Source organism: Protopterus annectens, chromosome 3.part1 (genome assembly GCF_019279795.1).
Source record: "Protopterus annectens isolate FY-2018-M chromosome 3.part1, PAN1.0, whole genome shotgun sequence".
Taxonomy (NCBI): domain Eukaryota; kingdom Metazoa; phylum Chordata; order Ceratodontiformes; family Protopteridae; genus Protopterus; species Protopterus annectens.
The window spans coordinates 650,311,417-650,330,721 of record NC_056732.1 but is presented as its reverse complement, the minus strand read 5'-3'; the positions used below and the strand labels follow the sequence as shown (position 1 = coordinate 650,330,721).

The following is a 19,305-nucleotide window of genomic DNA, read 5'->3' as shown; positions in this document are numbered from 1 at the left end:
CACTAATTGATGGATGTGTGTGTACATCACTTACAAGTTTATATGCCACATGCTGTCACTGTAGTTATGATTATCCTGTTGTAGGGTGTTGCACTGTATTCCAACTATTTGATACTGTGTCAGCCAGTGACCATATTGCACTGCTCATCTCATTTGCATATATTTTTTTGTTTCCCATTGATTGCTACTTTTACTATATCTTCATAACATATATAGGTTATTTGGGGACTGTTAGCATGATGCATTACTTGCATAGACAACTGGGTGACAGGTGTGAGTGATTCACATATTGACACTTCAATATTAATGTGCAAGGCACACATACAACAAATGGAACACACATACTAGTGTTATCTTATGCAATTTGATTGATGATATAGTAAGGTATATGTTAAGGGCTGTATTCTGCAGATTATGTTTGATTGTGGTGTTATAGTATAGTACTGATTTGAACTATAGCTATATGTTAGTGAGATGTGCACACTGTTCTAGTGTGTTTGTCTTTATAGGTTATGGCAAATACATGTGCTGGCTATGCACATTTTTTTCATGCATGGTTCCTAATTATTCAGGTAATAGTAGGAGTTCCATATATAAGGTGTGGGTTGTATGCTATATCATGCACTAGAGTAATCTATTGACATTTTTCCATTGCTGGATATAGTGTCCCAGACATGGGCTTTGAGTGATATCATTTGTACATAACTGATAACAGGACATTGGGTATGTGTCTTACACATGACTGTCCACCTGGCAGCCTCACTTATTTTTATTATACATAGCCCTTATAGGCCAGATTGTTTTTATTATACATAGTCCTTATAGGCCAGATCATCTGAAAAGTAGGTTTTAATGACACCTGTAATATAGTGTGATATAACTCATGTTTCATATGCAGGGATCATGATGGCATACTAAATACTGCCTGTAACATTTTTTATGTGCACATCAGTTTGTGTTTAATACCAGACATATTTTGCACAGGAATGTACAGACTGTTAGACAAGTTATTTTCCTCATTATACTTTGGATTCATGCCTTACATCACATATGGTGGTAGAGTTGTCTACAGGCATACCTTAATGTACTGTGTCATGATGAAGGTTTTTCACCTGTGGATTGGGTCACAGTGGGTATGTTATGTGCTCATATAGTTGCTGGAATGCATATTACATACTGTCTTTTTATGTGTTTCAACTTGACTGAACATGGGACCTGTGGCCAATCTCCTATCAAACGCCAGAGATGGGAACATGCAAGACCACTGCCCAAGTACTCTGAGTTAGAGTATGATGATGATACCAATGATGATGAGGACAGACCTGGACCCCATATGCTATCATCCCTATTGCACCCCATAGGAGACATTAACCACCACCACTGGCAGACAATTTTTGGAAGCAGATCAGGGAGGTTATCACTGATGTCTTTCAATCTCAGATGAGGGACCTGATGGGGAATGTTTTCCAGGACATGGCACAGACTATGTTTGACTCCTTCAGGGAAATAGCCTATGAGATCATTCATGATGTTCAGCCCTTTTAGAGTGGCCCCTCAGGGCCATAAGTATTGTCTGTGTGATACAGTTATGTATTGCTGCTACCATGGTGTTTGCAATATAACCAATTGTACTGTAAAGGTATATTTGTGCATGTATAGCATATTGTTGCCATGCTTATGTGGTAGATGTCCAAGCGTACAATGCAGATGTCATGTGACAATTTGTATTATGTTGCACCTGGAGCTTGACACACTTTACCTCTTTGAACACATAGTACTCATGCTTTCTTTTGGCTTTTCCCGGTTAGGGGTTGCCACAGTGGAACTCCAGTCCACTAATGATTGGCAGTGGATTTTTATGGTGCCGAGTTGCCAGCCCAATGCCCAGCCTTCAAAGAAGGCACACCCATTCACACACGCACCTACCTGCATGTCTTTAGATATCATTCGACCATGGGGAGGACATGCAGACTCCGCACAGATGTCACTAAAAATGCTATACTTGATGCATACATTACTCCATGTGGACAGGTGTGCTACTCCTTACATCTGTCTGTATGTGTACACGCCTATACATGCAGTGCAGCATAGTCTTGTTATGTCCAATACACTGTGGCCCTGTGTGCCACACTTATTAATTTTGCAGTTAACATGCAGCTGTTGATATGTGTGGGATGACAACAACTCACAAACAGCATTTTTCACATAGTTCATACATAAAACGGTACTATGGGTAAGTTTTGTGAGTTGCTGTGTCTGTTCACTAGCATTGCATGTCCTTGCACCTGTGTCTTCTAGGACACTGTTGTGTCATTCTGTCACACTGTGATACCGGCTTTGTGTGTGACATGTCTTGGCCATGATGGTGTCATGTTAAATCATATTACTGTGGCTGATATGTATAGGCAGTCTTCCTTTACATATTGCATAGACCGCCACTGTACCATTCGTGTATACACCATTAATTACTGCTTTATGTAGTTACATTCCAGACCACCTTCTTTAGTTTTCTGTTATGTTACATCATGTATGGATACGTTCACATACATGCCCACATTTTAGCAACTGGTGTACATATGCAATGATTTACATACATGTGCATGCCTATGCACATATTCTGATCAATATGGAAACCCCATTATACCTTGGGACTTTATCAATCATTTAGTCCATGTTCCTGTGCTGTACTGTTGTTCACGGGACTGTTGTTTACTCAATCATACAAATGGCCAGTGATATACATATCACCACAAATGTTTTTGCTATTATGTTGGCATAACACTATGTATGTGTATATGATACTGATTCTTGTTTTGAGTACCTATGCCTCTTGCTGCTTGGTGAGTGTACATTGCTCTGTGTGTGTGCATGTGTGCTTCCCATTAGCTTCAATGCAGCTTGGGTGGAGTTCCACAGTACCCTATGTGGTGTACACATGCATATGCAATATTTCCCCTTAGATAGTGTTCTGTTTTATTTTTTGCCTGACTTTGCTTTGCTGGCATGTCCTCCTTGGTTTGGACTATGCTATCCACCTCCCTTCCCCCTTTTTAGGTTTGGCATGTATCTTGTACATATGCATGGTGATTATTTATTATCATACAGTTGTATTGTTACAATACTATCTTGTTCTAACTATTTGGCCATTATACACATGCAGGACATATACACACAAGGTGCTGGCAATTGCTTGCATTACATCGCTGTTCATGTTATATTTGTATGTTATGTATTAACCAGAGTATATGGCCATAGTTCACTTGTACAACTTGACATTCCTTATATAGTAGTATTTGTATATTTCTTATTTATTATTCCATGTCATATGTGTACATGTATATTGACATTGCTTTCTGATAGGTTCCTGCTAGGTCACTGAAGGTCATACATGTATGTCAATACCTCTGTGTTACCTCTGGCATGGCATATGTCTGTGATATATGTATTCCATTTCATGTATGTTTCAGTTATGTACACCTACTTGTGTAATGAATAGCCACTTTGTTACTTTGAAACACTGCTGCTGTTTGGCACTGTGCTTGGTTGTCTGCCTTTCACTTGCATGATCAGAGGTTCTATTATGTCCTGCAATGGTCTTCTCCAGCATTTACTTGGCTGTGTTTGGTTATATGTGCTGTTGCATGGCTTTCACTTGCACTGCTGTTAGACTACTTGGGGAATGGATTCCATATCCAGTGTGTACTGTGGTTTGTTAATCTAATGAATGGATTGCTGTAGATATGGCATGCAGCTTAAACTGGGTTTGTATAATTTCTGTAGTTTTGGTACTGCACGTCACACTTTATGACAGTTTATGATACACATTTCTTGAATTACAGATTTGCTGCAACTGTTAGGCACTGCATCAAATTCTACTTAGCGTAGAGATATTCTAGATTTATGAGGCATATTTATATATTACAGGCTTATCTGCAACTTTTGCACAGAACCTGGTGACATGTGCCTGATTCTACAAACATTATGAAGTCTGGACCAAATTCTTTCCCCTTAATTATCTGAAACTTTTGGTACCAACAGCAGACACCTCCCACTCTGCACTTACTTTCCAAAATCTATATTCTGACTTTTTGAATATCTGAACCACATCAAGTGTGCATTTGACAAAGAACACATATGACAACAAACTAAAATGGACATTCAATGAATTGGAGTAGATCCCTATTTATGTACTTATACATGTGTGTGTATACATACATATATACAGATAGATGTGTGTGGCATTCACTTTTTTATTTAAATAAAAAGTGTTCACGCATGTGAATGCTCACTTTTTCAAAAATGCATATATATATATATATATATATATAGATAGATAGATATACATACATGCTCTTAAAGATAATGAAAATCACTGCAGTGTACAACAACTGCATTTAAAAGTCATGTTACCAGATTACTTTACTTGAAAACAGAATTTCATTTTAAGAACCATAAATCAGTGCCCTTGAGAATGCTACAGTGGCTCAAATGTACAGGACAGATAAAAGGAATTTGGCAGTTAGTACACAATTACCAAGGCTATTTTTCTGAGGAATGTACTGATGAAACTTAGCTTGCTGAAATTAAGTTTTTCTATTATTCTACACAGATGTCACAGAAGTCTAACAATAATGTCTGTTCTCCAAATAATTGTATTTTCTACCTTTGAACTTATACACCAGGAAATCGATGTACATCCTAGTTGCAGGGAAGAAAATAAAAGAGGAAGAGAGATTGCCTATTATTTTTGCTAGTCCACCTTCAGGGTCATCCACACCTTTTATACATGGCAGAGCAAACAGAAAAGGTTACAGATTCTGGTAACTGGATTTAAGTAACAGTTTATGTGACTGCTAGACAGTGCACCATTACTGCTTGACAATTCTGCTTTGCACAGAGATTACAAGTGATAAATGAGACTTGGTTACGTAGACAAAACTAGGGTGATATGGCTATGGCCAAGAAGTTTTATGATTCCTGACTTTTATAGAGGGTTGTAAAGACCATTAGTGTTCAATAAAATATCAGTTATATGAAATGTGGTAACATTTTGCATCACATCTCTCAATGACCCGTGCTAAAAATGGCAAGTGTGAAGTTTTCTTTTTGATTTTTTCTGCTCTCTGTCATTTCTAGGATCAGCTATGAGCTGAATATTTTGTTCTCAGCTTCTTATTATGCCAGAGCTATTGCAACAACAACTGAGCAGATTGATAAGAGAAGCATAGACTGAAGTAAAGGTTCTCAGTAAACATAGATGGCACTATGTAGAAACCTGGTCATGGAAGTTGACAGTAAAGGTTGATGAGGAATTGACAGAAATACGTGGAGGTGCCACATCTTTCCTTTAACCAATGAGCAACTGCCTGGATTGCTGTATCCATCTGGTACTATTCAGTCACATGCAACTCCATTAGCGACCCCTTGAACAGCAACTGATATTCAGAGCTTTCTAGGCAAATAAAGAAAGGAAGTAGATTGTGTTCACACAGCTATGAACAATTTAGAGTTGATAGTCCACATACCACAAATCTATAGGATGTAAAAGGAAACCAGTGAAAATGTATGCAAATGCATAGGCCCTGAAGACTCCATACTGAATGCAACACAGCTGGGAACTTAACCAGAAAGTTTTCTGCGAGATGACAGTGGCACTCGGGTGCCACTATGCCACACCTGGGCTACTCTTCCGATATTAAAATAGTAGGGGAAAAAAAATCCTGCACTTGACCTGATGTAGCTGTGTGTGATCTTTTTAGATGGTATGCTGATAATTAAAAATTGATTTGGGCTCCCACTAAGAGTGATTAAGAGTATGTTTTAATTTGTAATTCTGATGTTACCATATAGTACTGAAGTATGCATTTCATAGTTCCTGGAAATTTAGGATGATGTTATACAATATTTAACAAGTTATGAGTTTTGCTGCTTCCAATAATTATGTTTACATGCCAGAAAAGTAAGGTCCAGTATGCTGATGTCCTAGCATGAGCATCAGGATGAGTATTTCTTTGCATCAGGTTTGTAGCCGTGGTTCACACAGTATACTTTATTATGAAAGTAACTCAAAAGTAATTGGCTGTTTCAAACTTCTAATGAAAGATTATACAGTCAGTCATTTAACTCAAATGACTGCATTTATTTTAATTGATAAAGGAACTTAATGGTGTTGTTGACAGTGATGTGTATTTGCGTGTAACACACAACATATGAGCCTTTCAAGTGTAAGTACTATATTATACACAAATGAACATGAAGTAAATACCTTCCAAAATAATTCTGGACTCTCAGAGGCATACATCTCAGAGCATGCATTACAATAAGTTAATGTATCCTTCAGTACCTAAAAAGAATGTTTGATCTATGGGGAACACTATGGCTCAACCACTGCTGACATTCAGCTCTATTTCTGAGTATTAAATGCTAGTGGTCCTTTCTACAATGGATAGAAACAATGTTTTAATGACTCTGTTTGACAGTGACATTGAAAAGGCTGAACTTTTTTCTCTTGGTGACAATATGAAAAACAGAATAAAACACAATTCATAAAGCTTTGTAGGCCACAACTTGACACCTACTGGCAATATTAGAGACCAAATGCAAAGTGATTTCACTCCTCTAGAACTACACCGTTCCAGTGCATGATTTCTCCTCCATAATGAAGAATATACCTGTACCTCCTCCCTGTACTCGACCACAGTACAGCTTGACCTAAACCTCCAACATTCACATGTGGATGTTGTCAATTTGACATAACTTCTCTTGCTCACAACTTATTTTGTGTTAATTTGAAAAATCTCTCTAGTTCATGCAGGATTTCTCTGGTGTAAAGATAGCGGATTTTAAGTCATTAACATCCGCTTTCTTAGATGAACATGTGCCAACAAACAGCAGTACCTCTGCATGCCAATACTTCTTAAAGTACCACCACCAACCCCTACATGAGAGATTATACAGGCAGATAGACAATTCCCAGTATTTATCCTTCAATAGCCTTACTAAGTTTCAGAGATAAAATAATGCTGTGATCAATGGTGCATATAAGCACACACTGCATTTCATTTGAGTGTGAAAAATTGTATTCTACCAAACCCTAGAAAAAGTCAGGGAAGGCAAGGAATTGTTTTGCTATGTATTGCAAGCATGGTCTCCCAAAACAGGTGCACTTTTAATGTGGGTGTTGAAACCGGTGCAGTTATAGCTAAACCAGCCATAATTTATTAGTAGTTTTACAGTATTTCTAGTCAGCTACCTATATGATGAATTTTAGAGATTAATGACCCTTACTAAATAAACATATACATGTACTTTTTCTAAGACTGTGGGCATAGTGGTCATAAAATTACTCTCTATGGAAATTAAATGATTCCCAGTTGACACTACAAAAACTGTAGAAACTAGTAAAATGCTACAAGTTATAAGATATGCAAACAGGATTTTTTTTTTCAGGAGAGATTGCTGTGCAAATTAGAACACAATACATCTAAGAACTGGTTTATAGTTCCTTGTTGGCATCAGCCACAACTGTGGATGATTCCACATTGCTCAGTCAGTTAAGCATGTTACTCCAAGATATATGGAAGCCCTCGTTTAAAATATGAAAGAAAAAGAAGGTATAATAGCAGTAACTCATACTAGGAAAACTTGCCAGTTACTTGGGAAAGGATCCTGCCTCAAGTCAAATAGCCTCAATGCTATAGTCGCCAGACTCCCACTCTTATGTATTATATGGTACTGTAGAAATCAAGGACATTAGCATATCTAATACCAGTCAACCAGGAGCTTATCCAGAAAAGCACAATGCAACTAATATAGTAACAGTGTGTTAGTACAGGTCTTAAGCACTGCAAAGAAATGCTGGTCAGTGTGCAGAGCCATACCTAAAACTATTTGAATACTTTCGGAATACCAGTTTAACAGCATCAAGTATGTTCTCAGTGGCATCAATTTAGAAAGCATGAAAAACTAACAGACACAATCAATAATGGTGTCAGTTTCAGTTCCACATCGGACAATTACTTCATATTTCAAAACCAAGCACAACAGGGTTACAGTCTATTTTGCCTGATCTGGTATAAAGCTACAAGAATTAAAGCAAATATTACTGGATTATAGCCAGATCTCCCCCAGTAATGAGGCATATCACCTGGAATTGACTGAACAAGATCTGTTTGGTCATCGCACTTACCTTGAAATAAAACACTTCAGTACACACTGTTGTAAGGGAGGAGTTCCATAAACTACTGAGTTATAACTTTAATTATACAGTTACTCAATTTACAAGTATCCCATTTTTGTTACTCCATAAATTTTAGAACTTCCCATTACTCAGTTTACAGGTATTATGTTTTTTATTATTCCATAAATTTTAGAATTGCCCATCACATGCATGACAATACTGCAGTCAACATTTTCAGGAAAGGTTTCTAGCGAATGCCTCCCATCATTAATGAAATAGAAGGCATACATTTCACAATTAGCTCAAAATTTCCTGTTTTACTGGCCAGCAAAACAATTCAATTTATTTCTCTTGATTTCTGGAGTAGACTTCTTGATTTCAACCAGCTGTGGGTTAGTTTTAAGTCACTCCCACAGCTGCAGCAAAATGCAAACAAACCCCTTCCCCAGTACAGGTTGCACTGCACACTCAATTCTCCCTCTCCTCAATATAGGAGACTCCAAAAATTGAGCTGCTAAATGAACCTGGGTCATCTAAGCTGCATTCAGGGACTTAAGTCTATGAAAAGCTAACTCTCAAGCACCGCATTTCTGGCAGCTACTCCAGTTAAGCAGGAGTTCACACTTCCTTACAGACATATAATGGTCCCAACTGGGACAGAAATAGATTCCCACTCGCAAACATCACAGACAATTGCCCTTTGACATGACAACTCTGACTTTCAGAGGAACTCTTACTTTGAAAATGTTGGCCATCTGTAGAGAACAGACCCATAAGGGAGAAAAAGTGATTCTCAGGTTGGAATTTGCATTATGTGAAACTGTCATTAAAGGTGCATATAACAGTCACAGAAGTACTACGTTGGATTAGAAGCATCCTAGAACACTGCATTTCAGTTACTCAACAAAATGCATGTGAAGCATAAATAAGTACACATGTATAAAAACCATTTTAAAAGTCTAGCAAACCATATAAATGAAAAATTACACTAGATATGTTTTCATATAAAGGATTTATGTACATTAAAAAAGATCAAAAACCTATATAAAATGCACAATTTTATGATTTTTCATTTTTATAAGAAAAAATAAATTGTTTAAATACAAATAAATCATATACTAATGTGCCAAAAACAAAGCATAAAAATTAGTTTTCCGTTGAGGCAGTTTCAAGGTGCAGGAAGAAATCCAACATGCTGTAGATTTCAAACCAAGGTTGTGTAGTTTCAAGTCTGTCCATAAGAGCATGTTTCAGTGTAGTCCTTTACTGTAGTACACCACCATATTTGCTATCTAAAACAACAAAGTGTCTGTTTTCTGGTTAAGATGATTTACACCAGCTTTTCAACTGCTCAAGTCTTTGCTTTAAATGTTCTTTCCTCCTCTTCAACTGCTCCTTTTCTGCATGTAATCTTTGTTCATCTTTTTGAACTGCTATAACATATTCTGTAGCTTTTTTAAGGATCACAACTTTAGCAGCTTTTTCATTGTTTGCCAGATCTGGAATCTGGTCACGCAGTGCGAAGAAGCTTAATTTTAGTTCATTTCTCCTTTGGCGTTCTAAGACATTATGTGTCCGCCTCTTATCATTTTCTTCAGAGTCTGATGATGTCCTCGGGCTAATACATTTTCTATTATTGTTTATTGGTTTTAAGACCCTACTACTGTTATGTGCTTTCATCCTCTTTACTGTGTACTCAGTCTTAGTAGAGGGAGATGCAGCGTAATTGTGCTGCTGGAATGGAACCTGACACCGTTTAAGGACCAATGGACTGTTGTGGGATTTTACAATCACAGCAATATTTGCAACGGGGTCTGACTTTTTTCCTGTCAAATTCCTTTTTTCAACTGTTACAACATCTATTTCTTCATCATCCTCTTCTTCCTCCTCCTCCTCCTCGTCCTCATCATCTTCATGTTCTTCATCTTCTGCAATAGAGAAAAAAAACTTTATATTTCAATTTTACAAGACATAACTAGACACATAACATAGTGAACAAGGCTTTACACATTTACAGCAAAGCCAGACAAGACAGTACTCTATTGCAACAAGATTATGGTCATGCAGCACTCAGCCTGGTTAATTCACAGAACTTGTCTTGTTTGGGGTTGCACCATTGTCTCCTGTTTCCTTTTACATCCAAAGAGAGAAATGCTGATACCAAATCTGACAATCTTCTAAATTGCCCATTTGCAGATGTGTGCATGCAAACAGGCTAACATACAAAAGTAAATGAGTTACTGAATGCTTCCGGAGTGCAATTACAAATGCATGGCACATATTCATATTTAAGGAGTCATGACTGTGGTTTTGTGGCTACTTAAATGACACTATGTGAAGACAGCAAAGAGATGTTAGATATGATTATAGTACCAGTTTAATATGTTCACAGACTGACTTCTGCGAAAGTAATAGTACTTTCATTCATATAACAAAAATGATGCATCAGTGTGCTAATCAAACAAAACAAGAGACTATATGAATACCTTTTGAGACTTTTTTGCCCATAAATTTGGGTGGGGACATCAGCCAGGGCACCAACTCACCTAACTACAGCTCTGTTTATAAGAGACACAAGATTACAACACATATATATGTCCGCCCGTTGAAGTATGTGCTGATGCATCTTATCTAGGAAAGGCTCTCCTGCCTTACATCATAACTTTTTTTTTCACGGTAAAGCGTGCATATTAGCATTTACTTTCCTGCTTCCAACTCTTCTACATGGTGCTCCCATCCTTACAAATGTAAATGTACAATCACACTTAAAAACAAAACTAAACTCCTGCTATAACATATTTGCCACTAATGCAAAAAACTACACACACCACTGTTCCTCTTTACATCAGCTCAACTGGCTAGAATCCCCTCACCATCTTAATTATCTACAACTAATGACAGCCCACAAAATAATCTACCAAACCTGAATCCTGCCCTTCTTTATCCTCCATAGTAAACCTGCACCATCCTAATCACCAACTTAGGTCTGAAAGTAAAATGTTACTATCAGTTAACAAACCCAAATTATCAGCGGGCCAAATGTTGTACTCCCATACTGTCTCCAAGCTATGGAATAATCTTCCCACTACTATCAGAACAATCAGTACTCCTGCCACTTTCAAAAAGACACTCAAACTACATCTCTCCTCTCACTGGCTATGCTCCTGCACCCCACTTACACCAAGAACTAACTCCCCTTAATCTCTACATTCTAACTTCCTACCATATCCCCTTCTCCTCTAGTCTGTCTAACCATGACACAGATACATATGCCTTCTGTAGATTCATATGCCAACTCAACCAATACACTACTCTACAATGTTAACATATTGACTTGTTCTTTTTTTCTGTTTATTCCTATTATTTTGCTAAAATGTAATTATCAACATACATTGTTCTATGTACTTATGCCAAGATTATATAATTATGTCAATTTCTCATGTATACTTCTTATGTAATCATGTGGAGCTTTTCTCCCCGAGCCTCCACTGAAAATGGGTTCTTTCTAGGCCTAGTGGACTTTCAACAAATGCAATAAATAAATAATAGACTGAAAGGGAAAGTGCACTCCAGTCAGCATTACATTTTACTTTATAGAGTCTCGTTTTGGTACAGCCCCTTAAAGCCAAATGGATGAAACATTTCGATAAAACAATATCAGCAGTAATAAAAGCATACTTTATTAAAGCCCTACATTCACACCCATAGTCTATTAAAATCCCCCTTTCCTGTCTTTCAATGTCATTAGTACTGCATATTGGATTAAAGTTTTGTGGTCATAACTGGCTGCAAACAAAGGGATACCCAAACACTTTTTCTTACTTCATGACAGCTAACCCATGCTGTACACAGGACCACATTACTATTATATGTAAAAATTGCATGTTGAACAGAAGTTAAACGACTTGAAATTGTTTGCACGTATGTGGCCTGTACTGTTACAGACCACAGGCACTTAAACAGTAGGTATTGTGGGTTCTAGTATAAAAAAATGTCCATTTTTAGCGAGGAGTTCAATTAATTCTTATGGGTAAAAATGTATACTCAAATGCATACATGCCCTTTCAGTTTCTAGTAAGAGGGCAGTAGGTTGAAAGATTTGGGTCATCAAGTGCAGGTCACACCATGGCTGTAAAAACACGGCAAATATTCCATATGGTAACAATGAAGGTTACCGTATACACAGCTATAAACGAAAAAGAATAAGCCACACCAAAATAATCCCTGGCACATTAAGTGCCCCCGCACATCCATGGGTATCACTCATGATTCTTCAAGGGCTGGTAAAATTAAATGTTTGTTTTGACATTTTTGGACACGTTAAGGTAAATCGTGAGTTGGCTGAATAGGTCGACTCTCTCAACCACCTACCAAGGTTTAAAAAATGTCATCATTCAACAATCAAAAAACAACACTCTAGCGCTTGCCCTATGTAATCCACTATTGAAGTTTGAACAGCAGGATATCCCGGACAAAGATAAGAAATCAACACCAGTGAAGCCGCCCGGAAATGAGTCCCACTTTCACTTACTGTCAATCAAATGTTGCCCCGCCCCCTCGCAACTAGCTACACACTATGAGATACAACACCACAGCAATGACACGTCTACAAAGTAGTGAAAAAACGCCTTATGCGCGTTTCCAGATCAGCGAGATAAACTTGAAAAGCCAATGTATGGTATACAGAAGCAAACGTTTTAAGCAACTCTACCACTGCAAACTATTAACAGCAGAGCAAACAAAAAGCTAACCAAAGAATATATATAAATGCAGCCATGGTCCGCTGACCGCTTTAAAACTGCATATGTGAAGCTACTTCCCAAAACGTTCAACCACTTCTCTAGACTAACGACCATAGCACTGGCCTTCTGATATCATAACAGAGCGTCAGACAGAGGAACCCGAACCCATTCCTATTTTTCATACAGAGACACACACAAAAAAATGCCTATGCAGTTAAATCTGCGGCCCACAATCATTACGCTATGCCCAAATCATGCCACTTGAGAGGCGTGCCTACTGCACACAACTGTAATTTTTAACAGCGGTATCTGGATTTAAGCTTAGCACAGCTATACTTCATGCACTGAATAATATAACTTACCAGAATCGCTGCTGCTGCTGGTATTAGGTGGAGAGTCCAGTTCCATGGATGGTACTGGGCATCTGGCCAGTGCAGGTGTATTGCTGTGTGGCTTCAGAGCAGCTGAGTCACTTAGTGGAAAAGGGAAAACTACTGATGGGTCGACGCACTCGGAGGCAGAGGGAGTGCTGGGGCAGAGATCTTGCAAACAGCATATATTGGAGCTTTCGGGCGCTGGCGTGGCAACAGCTGCCAACTCTTTCCTGGCTGCTTGTATGGAGGCGAGCTTCTCCGATACTACTTTTTCCAGCTTGGAGGCAGCAGAGAAACTGCTCCACATACAATCTTGCTTTATGGGATTAGCACAGTAGTCATCTTCATAATGATCAAAAATGAAGCTTTGATTCATCACATCGCCTCCTAGGAATTCTGTCATCATCTCCAGCTGATCCGTAATGGATGGATAAGGGTTCAAACTCGACCTGCGACTCGGAGACAGAGGGGGAGTGGGTAGCAACTCAAATTTCTTCCATATGTCCTCACTTGGAGCCGGGAGTTGTAGCTGACTCTGCTGATAAAAATTCTCTTCGTCGTCTTCGCAGTAGAAGTAGTGTTGTACAGAGTCATAGTCATAATCGTAGTTTCTATTCGGGGTGTTGGACACCAACATCTTGGAAGCCTATACGAAAGTGAAGAAACATATATTAAAGTAACAATAAACTACCACATAACAGCAACACATACTACATATACTAAATGTACTCAACAAATACAACCACAATTTAATATAGGTTCGTGTCAGTGTACAGACATCTTTACAGCGCTGATACGCCGAGAGGCATTCACGGTGTTGCTTCAAACTGTCTGGCAGTACTGTACGTTTATGTTGCAGTCACAAAAGTTGCTAAAGACACAAAAATGACAGTTCTGTCAGCACTATATAGTAACACAGCACAGCCACCACCACCACCACAAAAAGGGCAGCATAGCTGGGTTTACTACTCAGTACAAGTGCTTCTTATCTTACAGTTATCAATGGGTGTGATGAACCAAAAGGACTATAGCATAACCTTGCAAATTCAGCAGCAGAAAGACGCCGGGGTGGTGGATTACAAGATGCAGCACAACTCTGTACTTCACTCCCTTAATGGCATAGTTAATACCAGTGGGTCTGTTGCACATAAAGCTATAGCACTGATTACAAGTTTAAGGGGATACGATATAGCCCTGTCTTTATTCATGGTTATTCAACAATATACCTCTCAAACTCTTAGCACAAGAAATCTGGACAAAGCCTAAAATAATGGGGAGACAAAGGCCCTAAAATAGGGGTTGATTCTAAATATTGTTCTTATAAAATTAAGCACTTTGCTAGAAAAGCAGGATTTGAGCTAACATGCATTTTCTGCAGCTTATGAATTCTGAAACTTAAATGTATGCCATTATTTACTGTGTTCAGTAATTTGTCAGTAAACCACACATTTTACGAGGAACGGGCCAATAATAGGAGGCGAAAATCTGGATAGCTGAGCAGTATAAACAAGACTCATGTTGTAAAACCAGAAGGCATTTCATTGCTGATAAAACAAATGATTATTCTGCGGAAATAAAGTGCTGCTAGACGTGTAGATCCCTTGGCAGACAAATGCAGTTTTCGGCTTTCAGCTGACGGACTTCCTAAAGGCGTTTGCTAACTTCTTCCCCATATGAACCATTCACCAAATTTCAATGCCAGTGACAAAACTTGTAATATTCATCCCCAAAGCTGATGTTCCTTACCGGCTTACAGCGCCTTGATGCACGGAAATGCGAAGAGCACAACTGAGGGGAAACCAGCAAAATCAAAGGAAGACCTGTCACAGCAACACTAGTCCTCCTAAACGCTTTAGCAATAAAACACCGCTAGAAAAAGTGCTTGCAACTGTCTTTATAGTAGGCGGTTACGTCGCATTTCCCGCCAAATTGGCGTAAGGTAATGAGAAAGCTTGCTGGTTCAGCCTGTAAATGTAACAACCCAGCGTATGAATCGGTCAAAACTCATTCTATTTAGGCAGTGAAGCGCCTGGCTGCTACAACTTTTATAGCTTTAAAGGGGTGGAGCTAAAGGTTTAAAGAGCAGTAAAAGACACAAATCGTTGAACAGAATCACAGTGGGCGGTAGTCTCATCAGCCTTTAACTCATTCATGGAAGTAAATAGTAGTAGGTAGTAGCAGCAGCAGCAGCAAATAAGTGCCAAGAAGCGCTGCCTGAAGAGCAAGACCTCTCGTTTTGTGTCCCGGTTCTTTTCACTTCAAGTCATTTCACAACTGCCTTATGAAGAGGCGCTCAAATTGCGCATCTAGCATGGGACTATAGTACCTTACAAGAACAGTAAGAAAAAGGATGGCATAGCCGCGCCCTTTGCTATAAACTGTAGGGTGTACTACATAAGTGCATCTGAGGATAGGTGTTGCGTGGTAACACAGGGTATTACTCTGACAATGGTGATGTTACTAGATGAGCCCATTTGCCCAAATGCACAGCTTAAAGTGCACTCTGTGTCTTAAGTCTGCTTTTTTAACTTTACAGAAACTGTTATTTTATGCATAACGTATACGTCTTGCTTTTACATTTACTATTTATGGCACCATGTTTTAAAAGCCCTAACCTAGGAACACACACTTGTTTTACCGCCCTACTGGTTTTACTCGGTATACAAATTTGCAGTCTTGAGTATATAACTGGACGAACAGCGCCCCAGTCACATATACAAAGGGCAGTTGTTAAACTGTAACATTTCAAAAAGTCTAGAACAAAGTTCAATTCCTACGAGGTGCTGCAGTTGACAAACACATTTGAAGTTACATGACATTCAAAACACGGTCACACCACGAATGTAATTCAAATCATTAACAAAGGGTATCATGTCATCACATACAGATATTCGGAATCTACGTTAAACCTTCTAAATTGCACCAATTTCGCTGTTCTGGAAGTGATCCTTAGAAGAAGCTGCACAGTAACATAACAGGGCAGAAATGGGCCACCTATAGATCTCGACACCCCATCTGCACAATGCGGACCACTACTTTAAATAATGTGGAACAAATAACATAAATGTCAAAAATGAACATTTTGAGACCTAAACTGCAGAATGCTCCACGTAACGTGGTACACTTGAAAAGTATACGTGGCTACCAAATGTGATACTACAGCAAGCCAAACATCGTTAAAATTACCACTTAGCTGCCGATAATCCATTTTCACCCACAGCTCTACATTATGGGCTTTACTATCAGTATTTATTTTTAAATAATCACATTATCTCCTACCAGGGATATAAACCTTGGCTCCAGATGATTATCACTGTTGAGGTGGCAACCTGGTGCCGTTTGTAAAAAAAAAAAAAAAAACGGGAAAAGGGGGTTCCGGATGCATGGATAGAAACGCATTGTCTATCTCGGACCACTGCGATCCGATGGACGGTCACCCTTCAGGTTATTAGCCGCCTGCAAGTCTCACAGCAGCTCGGTGGATTAGACAAATGCATCACGGTTGTAGATCTTGCAGACAGAGTATGACTTTTTTTAAAACATTTCCAAGCAACCAAACTCAAGAATCAGGGACAAAGTTCCAAAATCGGGGAAGATGTTTAAATATTATTCTAACTCACCTAGAAAGTTAATTTATTTCAGTCTGCCTCTAAAAATAAGTGTGAAACTCTAATGTAATGTGTAATGCCGACCGGGATAGCTGAGGACGGGGGCAGGCTGCCAGTACAATGCTGAAATTGTCATGATTATCAAGACTCTGCCCTTTCCTTCAAACTAAGTGTATATGTGTGTATGTGTTGGGGGGAGATTACAACAGCACCCCTGCTTGACATCTAGTTAAAAATCAGGCAAATCCCTCTATCTAATAGAATATAAGCAATGCCGTGCAGGGCAAACTATTGGTGTATTCAGGAATTTCAATTTTGCATGTTGCAGGCAATAAAATTCGTAATATCTGTATATATGCACACACCGGCATCAGCCACTAAATTACTAAAAGCTCCAGTAGCTATAAACTGACGATTTCACTGTGAATGACAACTGAGAGAAAGGGGAGGGGTAAGGATTACAACAGTTGGCTCTCTACAGCTTCTGGTACAAAATAACTTACTATACAACTGTCAGTACCGAGTATAATGAAAGAGCGCACAGCCCACAATGCCGGAAGAGTCAGCAGAAAGCAGGTGCCTCCCTCAGCACAGAATTAATTAGCCGGTAGTTCCCCAAAGTGTCATTTCGGAATTAACTATTGCTACCTACAAACACATTTTCCTCCTCCAGACTTGGTTTTCAGTAAGCCAACAGCTACAAACCATGCAACAGAATTATGTCATTTTGCATGAATCTTAGCCTTTTTAAACAAAGCTCAGGCTACAAAATAATGCACTATAACCTAGGCGTACGAACCTGCAGAAATATGCACATTAAAATATTTGAGAGATAAGATCCAGTAAAAACCAGAATCCCAGACAGAGTTTATTAACCGGATGATCTCCTTCACCCTTCATAAGTGACACAACAGCTGACTATGCTGCCTCGGTGTTTTAGCTCTTTGTATGTTACTACTTGAACTGCCAATGCAAACTGCAACATGTAGCGCTCTTTTGCACTTATTTTACCTCATTGCCCCTTTTAACTACAGACCAATCCACTAATCTGGTTAAGTAACACAGATAATGTTCATGGGGGGTGGGGGGGAGGGGTCATTTACACATTTACGTTCCTATTTCACACAGTTTAAGACAAAGTAACATTTTAAAGTTAGACGCACAGTGCAAGGGTTGCTTCCTTCCTTTTCAGATGCCCAAAGTTGGACATTCCTTACAGAAACTCGATTCTGCAGAACAAACCATACTCACAGACACTCACTTTTGTGTAATTTGCGCTCGTATACAGAACAGCAATTTCATACAATTAGAGCAAAGTCGGAATCTATTTAATGCTCCCAAATCTCAGGATATTTGTCATTGTCATACCCCTCCCCCCTTACAGGGACACAACTGTCCAAATAGGGACTGTCCTGCATTAAGACAGACAGGTGGTAACCCTACCAGTGCAGGTAAACCTAAATGAAACCAACATTACATATTTCCCAAACAGATATTTCAATAATAAGCTAGCTTTACCGTCTAGAAATAATACGTGCTTAGCTTCTGGTTCGGAAAATGCAGCACTTCCGCGGAAAAGACTCGGGTCCTGCTTCTTTCTGGAACACGTTGGTCTGTTTTCATTTACGCCACGGGACCACTACCCTCCACCATCTACATCAAGCGCTGGAGTGTCAGTGCACTACAAGCTCAAAGGCCAAACCAGTAAGCATCAAACTCGTTATCAGACACTGCGAAGCAGATCACTGGTTCTCTCTCTGAAGTGGATAGTGATTTGAGTTTCTACTAATCCAGCCGGAGCAGAAAGCCCAACAAGTGATGTAACAGAATCTACTCTACTTTAACTTGTAGCGTTGCGCCCTCTGGTGGTTGTAGTACTCCACCCATTGTTCACTATACTGCATCAAAAAATGTGAAAGGAAAACCATCACGGTAATTTAAAGTCAAGATACCTCAGCATACTCCATACCTCTCGGAATGTCCCAGAATAGGGACATATTTTAAATACTGCACTTGTAAACTTATAAAGTCGCGAGAATAACAGAGAAGGATATCAAGGCTGAAACTCAAATGTATGTCATTCATACCTCTCAACCTTTTAGAGCAAGAAACCCGGGAAAAACATAAATAAAAGTGGGACAAAGGCCCCAAAATATGGACATTTTTTAAATATTGCTCTTACAAACTTAGAAAGTTGACAGAATAACAGGTTTTGTACTGGCATGCATTTTCTGAAGGGTATGAAGTCTGAAAATCAATTGTATGTCATTATTTTCTAAATTCAGTCTTTAATAATTTGCCACTAATTTACCAGAAAAAACACAATTTTATGAAAAAAACCCCCAAAAAACAAAAATGTGAGCCAAAAATTCTGGACATTCTGCGAAAATCTGTAGAGTTGA

At 38.8% G+C, this 19,305-nt stretch overlaps 1 protein-coding gene across 2 annotated transcripts; it reads right to left on the bottom strand.

Annotated features, from left to right (window-relative positions):
- Nucleotides 1-9,174: 9,174 nt before the first annotated feature.
- On the bottom strand, nt 9,175-18,654 carry MYC (MYC proto-oncogene, bHLH transcription factor). Of its 2 annotated transcripts, none has more exons than XM_044067031.1 (3): nt 18,422-18,654; nt 13,284-13,941; nt 9,175-10,107 (listed from the first exon to the last, which is right to left on the bottom strand). In XM_044067031.1, exons 2-3 carry the CDS (start codon nt 13,930-13,932, stop codon nt 9,500-9,502), a joined length of 1,257 nt encoding a protein of 418 aa, XP_043922966.1. In that variant the 5' UTR covers nt 13,933-13,941; nt 18,422-18,654; the 3' UTR covers nt 9,175-9,499. The 2 variants fall into 2 exon arrangements, with proteins under 2 accessions (XP_043922966.1, XP_043922965.1); XM_044067030.1 differs by lacking the exon at nt 18,422-18,654 and adding an exon at nt 15,042-15,313.
- Nucleotides 18,655-19,305: the final 651 nt, after the last annotated feature.

What these genes read in the sequence shown, in the direction of transcription:
- MYC (XM_044067031.1), bottom strand. Translation starts at nt 13,932, where the DNA reads ATGTTGGTGTCCAACACCCCGAATAGAAACTACGATTATGACTATGAC. An exon ending in CAGCAGCAGCAGCGATTCTG is followed by an intron (nt 10,108 to 13,283) that starts GTAAGTTATATT and finishes TCTCTATTGCAG; the next exon opens with AAGATGAAGAACATGAAGAT.